Raw genomic sequence first — 11295 nt, 5'->3', positions numbered from 1 at the left:
AATGCACCTTACAGACTAGAGAAACTTCACTTCACCTTAAATTTTAATTTGCTCCCACGTTAGAAAACCAGAGTTATATAAATAAAATATATAATAATATTTCTCCTTTAATTTATTAGCATTACAAGAAACGTGAAGTACAAATTTTATCCAAAAGAAAGTGAAACAAACCAATACACGATTAGATGAAGTTATAAGCCAATGGTTAGAAACTATGATAAAAAAAAAACAACAAAGCAACATTATTATTATTTTTTTTGACGAAACAGAAAAACAACCCAATTCCTACAAACTAGTTTATTGCAAAAAAAAACTTTAATGCCCAGTAATCTAACAATAATAGTGGTTTTGATACCACTTGTTGGAATTTTAGAGAATCTTTATAAAATACCAATATAACTACTAGAAATACATTACGCTAGATTATCAAAAAGAGTTTTAGGAATACTTGGATCCATAATGATTGATCAAACAAACACAGTGGAATCTGAATCCTTAGGTGATTTATGATCTATGTATTCTTCTTAGGATTTGTTACGGAACGGATAATTGGCTAACAACGTAACCAATGACTTCATGGTTCTTCCTCAACTAGAACCTTTTTATTCCTTAATAAGACCTTAGTAACTCTTTAAATGAGGGAGGAGAGAAACTACATGTGACAACTCGATATATTGAAGACCATAGTCTTCTTATAGCGTATTAACCTAATAGGGTTTCCATTATTAACAAGCTGACACAATACAAAATTTATATCAAGCTAACTAAGTAAACTTCTGATGCATGTTTGTTCAACTGCCAAGTCTGCCATCTATCATAATTTATATCAATGCACACTAGTCCATAATTTATATCAATAGTTTAAGTTCGACTTGTTAAAAATTATAACATTAAAAACCAATCCAATACTAATTTGTGATTAAAATGTAATATTATTTTATATAATGCAATCATATAAGGTTTATTTTTTCATGATTCTTACCTACATTATGCAAACACTTAATTATTGTCTTCATTTAAAAAAAATCTATTAATTGTTCCTTGTGTTGTTTGTTTTTTTAGGGATGATATATAAATGATATACATGCATTGGACCACTTTTGATGGTAATATTTATTTTGGAAAGATATATGTGTGTTGTCCATAAGATTTTTTTTGTTGGATATATAAATTCTTTTGTTTATGTGATTATGTGCTAGATAATGTCTTTGTCTCCTTCATCACCTAAACTTCGGTGTTCTTTACCCATGTCTAATAAGAAGAAAACTTCATTGTTCTTTACCTTTGGCGAAGAAGAAGAGTAGAAGACATGATTGATAAAAATGGAAAAGGATCACAACTACAAAAATGTCTTTTAAAGTTGGTTTTTTAACACCTTTCACCATAATTTTTAACTGTCTCTAAATCTGTCATCGTGGAAAATGAATACTTTTCATAACAGCTTTTAAATCGTCTCAAAATATTGGTTTCTACATCAGTAATTTTAAAAATCATATTAAAATGTATTTTTTTTTGTTTAGAATGTGAGATTTTAAAGATAATTTTTTTCAAAAACGATCTTAGAATGTATAGTTTCTAAGACGATTTTTTTGAAAACCGTCTTAAAATATATACATTTAAAGATGATTTTGAAAAATCAATGTTTTTGCAAAATAATAACAACAACAACAACAACCATAGCAATGGTTAATTTTATCACTCAAGTAACTTCGGCATTACTCATTTTAGTTGACTTAAATATGAAAATAATCATATCAATAACTTATACATCCACCAATTTCTTCCGGCATATAGTACATATGACATGGGATACAATGGCATACAATTCACTTTCACCAAAACATTTTTTTTCCCGGTAGAATTTACAATTTCAAAAGAGCGAAATGCCTAAATTGGTTAATTTTAATTATGGCTATCCTTCTGTAACACTTCCTTCAAAACCAATGTGATTCTCTGTGCCATATGTGCGTGGCTCCAGAAGCCTCTCCTTCACTCACTCATCCTTTCTTTCCCATGGTTAGCCTCCTCTCAACATGGTTGCCAAATTCACAATGTTTTCTTTGCAAGAAATGTCACTTATTTTCCAACGGGGTGCAGTAAATCAATTGTCCTATTCACCACAATCTTCGCTGTGCCCCAACTGCACTTCCCTGGGATTATTATTAAGGGTAAATAGTCACTTTTGTTTCTCAATGTGTAATTCGCTGACAAATGCGTCCCTGAAAGATGAAAATACAAAATTTAGTCCCTAAAAGTGTAAAAAGTGCGACAAATATATCCGACCGTTAACTTTCGTCTGTCACCGTTAATAAAATAGCCTACGTGATACGGAAGAACAAATTTGTCAGTGAAATCATTGCCAATGTGGATTGCCAGCATAGAGGCATATTTGTCATAATATTTTTTGGACTTTTTGTCTTCCCAATCCGCTGACAAATGCGTCCTGAAAGATGAAAATGTAAAATTTAGTCCCCGAAAGTATAAAAAGTGCGACAAATAGATCTAAACGTTAATAATAAATTGTAATTAATTATTATTATTATTATTATTATTATTATTATTATTATTATTATTATTATTATTATTATTATTATTATGTGTTTGTAATTTACTTATCATATTCGTTTAGTACTTATGTAATATATTTTTTAAATTTCCTTTTAATATATATTTTTTTATTATTTTGATTTTCTTGTCAAACCTTAATCTTTGCTGTTAAAAAAGAACTTTATCTTATATCTTATAATTTTATCAAATGTTTACTAAATTTCTCACTTTTGATGTTTAAAATTATTTCATATCCCAATTCTAACTTAAGTACCATTATATTTAGATTGAAAATAATATGTCGAGAGTTTTGAGTAGAAAAAACACAATCGGCCGCGAGACCAAATTTGTTTATTTATTTATTTTAAAAAAATAATTTAATCAACTATTTTTTAAAAGGTCTCACAAAATTTAAACTAGATAAAACTAAAGTGGAATTATAAGTCTCTTTACTTAATTGATAAAATATATATATATATATATATATATATACCTCAAATATGAAAGAATCCCTTGAATAAACATTATGAGCTTCCACTCAAGACACCACTTATTATACATAATATGAATGAAATAAAAACACTTACAAACAAATAAAGAACCCAAATAAATTTAAATAAAAAATATAATAATCCTCAAACTAATACAGAAGTTAACTTCAAAACAAAACAAAAAAAACTAAGTCCATTCTTTGCCTTTGGGACGTAGAGTTGTATCTCTCGTTGATTTAGGGGCTGTAATAATCTTGTATTCCATTTGGCATACTATGATAGTAATAAAGATTAATAATTAATTAAAGAAACAAAAAATTTCAAGAAATAAAAGGTTTTCATTTTTTTAAATGGTAACTCAATTTTTTTATATCATAAAACTAAAGAAATTTATTTTATTTTGAAAAATAAGTAGTTATATTGATTAATTAAAAAATTAATTAACAATTTGATAGATGGATAAATAGATAAATAATCAAAACATAAAAGTTCAAATTTTAAGTTGTATTTTACTGTTTTTTAATCCCTCTTTTCCTAACTTCTCTCATATACAATTCATTATTAACGTCTGGATATATTTATTGCATTTTTTATACTTTCCGGGACTAAATTTTGTATTTTCATTTTTCAAGGACAAAATTTTATATTTTCATCTTTCAGGGACGCATTTGTCAGTGGAGTGGGAAGACGAAAAGTCAAAAAAATATTATGACAAATATGTTCCTATGCTGGCAATCGTTGACAATCATTTCACTAATAGACTTGTTCCTCCGTGCCACATAAGCTATTTTATCAATGGACGAAAGTTAACGGTCGGATATATTTGTCGCACTTTTTACACTTTAAGACTAAATTTTGTATTTTCATCTTTTAAAAATGCATTTATCAATTCTTTCTTTTTCTTTTTCCAAATGGTTTTTTTGTCAATTCAATCTGTCTCTTGAGCTCCTTAATTTTCAATTTTTTCTATTCATGCTCTCTCCGCAAGGCTTCCAACTCTGACTCTGTCGTTCCTAATTAAATTTCCAATAAAATGACACATTTGTCAAGAGACATAACACTTTTTATTTCACCCCACATAGTGTCATAGACATAGCATGTCATGCTAAAATGATACTCTCTTATTACAAGATGATCTCCATTTAACAGTACAAAGAAAATGCGTACTAAAATTTGTCTAACTTTTTATGCAATAAAATAATAAGAGCAAAGAAAATACTACTATAAAAAATATCATGTGAATAAATGGTATTTGGCCAATCACAAATCATGCTTTTTATTTTTTTATTTCATGGAAGAAAATATATCTTAACCAAATGCTATAGGTCAATGAGAAAGCCATACAAATGTCACCACAAGAAACCATAGAGTAAAAACATTGTACTAGATTATTAATTAGTTTGAGTTTGTGTGAGTCAACATATATACAAAGAAACTTATAAATATAAAATTTCAAAAGAAATAAAGACCTGTAGCTGTACTATTCGATATACCACCTTCCACTGCTTTCCTGCTGCTTCATATTAGAACATTGATTTCAATGTATATGTGTTGTCATTATTCTATAAATATAAATTATCTGAAATTGTTAATGAAAAATATCTGAAATTTACGCATATTTAGCTGATGTAAAAATCATATGTACAAACTCTTTTGCGCAAATACCAGTGCAAGAAATACACTGTTATAAACTATATCCAACGAATCCAAGAACAAGATACACACTCTTAGTCTGAGCTGAGATAAGGAGATAAATTATTTTGTTTAGCGTTGCACAAAGTAACACATCGTAAATTATTTACATGGATGGGAAACAAAAAATGTTTGTGTAAATAATGTAAAATATTTTTTTAATAGATCACAGTTATTTTTTATAAGAAATAATTAATCAAGTAAATTTATAATTAATGAGCGATATTTTTTTTTGTTTTTTAACTCAAAATTACTAATTAAGTAAGAAGAGCCTTATATTAAATGATCATAAAATGTTAACAATCTGATAATCCCTCCTCACCTAGGTAACATGATACTACATGCGAACTTGATGATCGATTTATAAGCACCTCAAAACAACAGAACCAATAGAAAGATGGTGGCGTAACCCATTTCAAATTTAAAAGTAGTGGTTACTATTGGAATTTGGAAGTCTTGAAAACAACATCATTTTTTTAAAAATAAGTTGTATTGTGTTAAATAATTATTTATAAAAAATAAAAAGCATTTCCCCAAACTAAAAATAAAAATACTTGAAAAGCTCTAAAAAATTGAACATGTGAACGTGCATGGAATTGGTGACTGCTTTGGTCCCTGGTGTGTCTCATCAGCTGAGAAAAAGAGAAGAGTATATGCACCTTGGTTCTTTAATTCTTAATTCTTAACTATAACATTCACATGGTTGACTTAATTAGCTCCCCAATGTCAAGTTACGTGCCGTCAAGGATTGGTTCTACAAACTATGATAATTATCGGCCATCGGTTTTGCTCTAAGCCTCCGAGATATTCTTTTAATTAATAGTCATATTCATATTATTATTGACACGACTTTAATTTCATTTCAAACTAAAAAGATGCAAACTAAGATTTGTTTAGCCAGTTCAAACTATTATTTCACTAATTTGAATGAACGCAATGTCAAATAAATAAATCAAGATTTTGCTCCCAAACCACCATGACGTTCCAAAGTATACAAGATGTTCTTACCCCAAAAATAAAGTATACAAGATGAATCATGCTGTATGACATAGCTTTGAAAATAGACTTCCAATGCACCAGATCCAATGACAATGATTAAAGAAAGAAAAAAAATTATAGTATTGAAAATTGAAATTAATATTCCTTCCATACTAGTATTTTTAAGGGAAGTTTAAACTATTTATTTTGACGCTATAATTATTATTATTTTAAGGATGTATTTGATACGAAGAAAAGAAATAATATACCACAAAAATTATATTTTATTTGGTGAGATTCATATCTCTTATACTTTATTTTAATTCAAAATTTTCTTTTTTATTTCTCTCCTCTAAATCAAACATATTCTAAGTTTTAATTAGGAGAAAACTGTAAATTTTACTCTCTACACACATACACAACTATTTTTCTTTTAGAAAAAAATTCTAACATGCTTCTCAACACAATCTTTTAATTATTTTTCGTTATTAAATAAATTTCATATAAGTTCTACTGAACAACCTGAACTGATTCAATGAAATGAACATAAAATTTATCTAATAACAGACTATGTATTAAAAAGAAAATGTCAAAGAGTGTTGTAACATTCTTCACTCAAAAATCACTCAGATTCATTATTGTGTAGTGAATAACTCAGATATCTAACTTTTGATATGTTTCTTACTTTTCGATCCGTAGGGACATATTAGAACATGTTTGGAAACAAATCAATTGTAAAATTATGTTTGACACAAAAATAATTTTACCAACAGATCAAGACTCTTATTTTTGCATTTATTTTATTTTTATCCATTGAATTTATATTGAAATGTGCGCCCTAACATTTATAACTACAAACCAAACATGTACTTGAATGTTTGACTTCTAACAAAATCAATGATTTTTTAAAATCAGTAGCTTTTAAAAAAAAGTATACCTTTTCAGTTAAAAATTACATTAAATAAAAGAAATTATAAATATTAATAAAAAGTAACAACCTATATTACATAATCTTAACAGTATTTAAAATGCCGCTGTCATGTTTTGATTCCTGACAAGTCACTGCATATATGGCCCAAAGCTTGCCGCTACACCGAAAGTGTTAAACTCTGAAATTCATAAACAGGAACCTCGGTACAAGAGACAAACACAGTAATCCACAATGAAACATGTTCATATCAATACATCTTAGTACAACGATATATACACAGAAGGGGCATAGCCTCTCATAGAAAACTTGTCATCTTCATTGACACTGTACTTGTTAACTCTTTGGCTAGTCAATGTCATCTCCTTGTGATTGTGCAGATATACATCATGTGACTTGACATCAGTAGTGTTGGGATGATTGGAAAGAGTGCCGTGAAGTAGGGCTCAAAACTGTCCTGCTCTTATATCTCTATCAAGCCGATCTGCATTCAGCGTCCCTGGAAGCTCTCTGAAGTCTTCATTGAAGATGGAATATGCACTGCAAGAATTTGTTGTAGAGTAGAAAATATTTAAAAGCTATAAAATAGTATCCAACAAGTAAATTTGACACATCTGCAGTCAATAATAATTGGTAAAAAATGCTTCCTATAAATATAATATTTAATGGTGATGTACTGAAAGTTTAATCATAATTATTAATGACTTTTAGAGTGTGGTTGGATAGAGAATTTTAAGTGAGAAAAGTAATTTATTAGAGAATTTGAATGTCTGTAATTTAGAATTCATTGTTTGGATACTCTTTATGAAGAATTTAAAATTTTGGAATTTTAAAACAGAATTTTAAACAACTAAAAATCTGGAATTTCAATTTCCTTCTAAAAGGTGAGAAATTGAAATTCTCTTCTTACAATCTTTTTCAAGAAACACCGTCTGAGCTCCTAAAATATCGATCGGATCGGATGTGAGCATAGAGGAACACGTGTAACTAGCACACCAACCATATCTTCTCTTTTTTTCATTCAATTTTTTCATCCTCATAATTTTAATTTTTTTTATCCAAACACAAAATTTTGAAAATAAAAAAATTTCAATTGAAGTATTTGAAATTCTTAGAATTTAAAATTTATCAGAATTTTAAATTTCTCCGTCCAAACATACTCTTAAAGTAATTATCATAAAAATCAACAAATTTGCATTACATTATATGATAAAATTGTTTTACACTATTAATGCATGACCCATTTTCTCATAAATACATTATGGATAACCATTAAAATTTTAAGCATATAAATGGTGCTAGAGGTGAGACAAAGCAGTATTACTTCCATAATTTTGAAAAGGAAAACTGGAATACTAAACTTATGACATCATTCTCATGGATTGAGCAATCTGAAAGGGTTAACATATGAAGCTGGTAGAGACATTATACACATAATCCCAGGAATTTCCAAAGGGGAAAAAATAAGGAGGAATCGAAAAAGCAAAAGAAAGGATTTAACATCCTGATATACTATTACTTAGAACTATATATGTCCAATTTTTAATCCAGGATTTTACCATATTTACTCTTCATTCTCAACCCTTTGTACTTCGTTTTGCTTTGCTTCTTTTGATAATAATGAAGGTCACTAACGTACATAAATCTTACTTGAATTTTCAGATTTGACTTTCACCTTGTACAACATTTTGAACAATATACTAGATACAACAAATAATGTTCGGTCATACCTTATGTCACCAGCTTGGCGCTTTCCAAGATTGAAGAGAATGAGACAAAAGCCAGTTGCAAGTATCTACAGGAAAGTTGTGACAAACGATAAAGACACAAATTTTATCATATACAATGACCAGAAAGTACCCTTCTAAGACATCTTAATTTAATTTCTACAATGTCAAATCAAAATTATGGGTTTGGGGAGACCATGGAGCAGGGACATTCACAGCATAAACTAGCATAGCACAGTGCCCCGGAGGTTCCTCGCTATGCGAAGGTATGGGGGAGGGTTATTGTACACAACCTTATCCTTGCATATGCAAAGAGGTTGTTTCCAGATTCAAACTCATGACCAACCAGTCACCAAGGCACAACTTTACCACTATGCTAGGATTCGCTCTTGGACATTCTCAGCATATCAGATGAATATCTAATCATACGATTTATAAAAGGAGTGAAATTGCCAAACAATATATGCTCATAATTGTTTTTTTTCCAAAAAGACACAAGAATAGTTTTTTTTTATCAAAAGTTGTTCCATGGGGGAAAATTCAGATTCAAGATAAGTTCAAATGACCAGGCCTGAGTGTTATTAGCTGAATTGACTTGTAGACCAAAAAAAGTCAGAAATATTTACACAGTAATTTGTTAACTGAATTTTATAGTCCAGCATCCCAAGTCCCAGTTATACATGGGAAAGATAGATAGGATAGTGGTGGACTTGAACCCCAAAAAGAAAACAGATAGACTAGTGGACTAAAAGCCCAAAAAAAAAGAAAGAAAGAAAGGAGACATACATACAAAGGTCCGAGATCCCATCTATGGGCAACAGGAGCCAGGATAAACCACAAAATTATGAGAAGCCATGCCTTCAGACTCAGAGTGAAAATTACCATCAAAAGGATATCTGCCAATGGGGATGAGCATATTTAGAAGATTGTTAATCTCAAAGGAAATTATTATCATCATCATCATCATCATTATTGCCCATAAAAGATCCACGCATCTAAAGTGATTCCAATAATGCAACACTTACTGAATGATTCCAGTTTTTATTTTGTCCCCATGCAAGCAGATTATGGTGGTGGTACATATAATATTCCAAAAGAAACACTGAAGATGCTTTAAGGGCCAAATTGACATAACTAGAAGATTTTAAAAAACGAAAATTCAAATGATTTCATCAATAAAAAAAGTCAAACAGTGATTTGAACATTATGGATTCAACAGTTAATGAATACAAACTTCAAGGATCAAAATAGTGATTTACTAGCGTAAACAAATACCATATATGCAGCTTATTACCTGGAAGCTTCAAGTTATCGTGTAGAAAAGTGTACAACCTCTTCTTCCACCAACTTGATGACTGAGGAAGCCGAAACTTCTGCAGAAGCATAAATCAAGATGGCATTGAGTCAAATGAGTACCAAATTGACATTATGGTCACTTTGTTAGACATTAATGAATTGAATCATTGATTTTACCAGATCTTCATCCTCGTCATCATTGTCATATCCATCTTTCACTGGTGGCTTTGGTTTGACAGCAACAATCAAGCAATCTAGTAAATAAATAGCAATTAATCACATCTTTGTAAGAAAATTTATCATCACATGCTGTACAAGGAAGAAAAGTGTTTTTGAAAGGTAAACTCATTAAAATCAATATCCAAGTTGAATGGGTAAATGCTAATAGTTTGACCATAGTACTATATACTCTAGAAGGACACACCAGACAGAGGCAGCTGCAATGTTGAGATGGAAATGTCATAGGAGATCCTTCTTCTTCTTCTTTTTTTTTTTTTAAATTGATAATATAGTGCATTGATCAAATAACAAAATCAGGACTATAAGTATACCTCCATCATTAAGTTGTATGTATACATCATCTCCATTTTTCATGTCATACAGTGCACTTCCGCGTAAAATAAGACTCAAGTTGTCAATTTGCAAATTATCATTCCCAGCAATTAATCTCCTCAAATCACGCACCTATATGTGGATTTAAAAGAAACAAAAGTGGCAAAAAAGCTTTTATATTAACAAGATGGATCATCAAACAAACTAATTAAATCCCCCTTCCCAAATAACAGTTTTCAGAAAATTGAGAAAAACATAACATTAACGAAATTAAGATTGTTGGCAGTTTGAGCTATGAAGGCACACTTGGCTGAGGCTTTCTAGTATGTAACTAAAGAACTCAGGGTTGTAAAGCTTTAATTAAACACTCTGATATGTAACTAAATAACTCAGGTTTGGAAAGCTTTATTTAAACACTCTGATGCGTAAACAATTCCAATGTCATGGTTCAAGTTGTCACCTACACACATATAGACATTATAAAACCCTCAATCCATGATTTAATTGCAACTAACCCTAACTAAGTATCATTGTCAAGTGAAAAAATTTTCATCTGCGAATGGGTATTCATTCTCTCACTAAATTGGAATGTTTTTATTTTTCATTTTCTAAAGCCCCAGAAAAGAGGGGAGAACAATTGTCAATTCAAATTGTTTGTATTGGGATGCTGGAATTGAAAACTAAAAGTTAAAAAAGGAAAAAACCCTAGAAATTGGGAATTGAGGGAAAAAGAGAAACCTTGATGGAAGAAGAAACGAGAAGGCGAGAGGGGCGTGCAGGACCAATGGTTTTGAGGACGATCTCCACCTTCTCCGAGTCGTGTTCCTCCATGACCATCCCCGACTCAAACGACATACGACTCACACACGATCAATACCAATTAATTAAAAATGAAGTATTAGTTTTAAATCTAATTCATTTTTTATTTCAATCATAATCTGCCTTTTCGTGGAATCTCAGAGGTGTTCTTATAATCTTTCATCTTTTGGGTAGATTATGCTCAATCCAAACTTATTCATCTTAAAAGTAATAAAGGAGGGGTTAAATCATTTATTTATTTTTTATACTTTTTTTTTAAAAAAGA

General features: G+C 29.8%; 1 protein-coding gene across 2 annotated transcripts; it reads right to left on the bottom strand.

The window, feature by feature from the left end:
- Positions 1–6688: 6688 nt before the first annotated feature.
- LOC100499994 (uncharacterized) lies at positions 6689–11219 on the bottom strand. 2 transcript variants are annotated; one of them, NM_001248414.2, is made up of 7 exons: positions 10950–11202; positions 10211–10343; positions 9837–9913; positions 9658–9736; positions 9150–9259; positions 8367–8431; positions 6689–7176 (listed from the first exon to the last, which is right to left on the bottom strand). In NM_001248414.2, the coding sequence occupies exons 1-7, from the start codon at positions 11064–11066 to the stop codon at positions 7083–7085; spliced, it is 675 nt and encodes a 224-aa protein (NP_001235343.2). In that variant the 5' UTR covers positions 11067–11202; the 3' UTR covers positions 6689–7082. The 2 variants fall into 2 exon arrangements, with proteins under 2 accessions (NP_001235343.2, XP_006600136.1); XM_006600073.3 differs by lacking the exon at positions 6689–7176 and having other exon boundaries at positions 9154–9259; positions 10950–11219.
- Between the last annotated feature and the right edge of the window lie 76 nt (positions 11220–11295).

The sequence above is a fragment of the Glycine max genome, chromosome 17 (genome assembly GCF_000004515.6).
Source record: "Glycine max cultivar Williams 82 chromosome 17, Glycine_max_v4.0, whole genome shotgun sequence".
NCBI lineage: Eukaryota > Viridiplantae > Streptophyta > Magnoliopsida > Fabales > Fabaceae > Glycine > Glycine max.
Note: the sequence above shows the minus strand (reverse complement) of the source record. Positions and strands in the feature narration are given on the sequence as shown.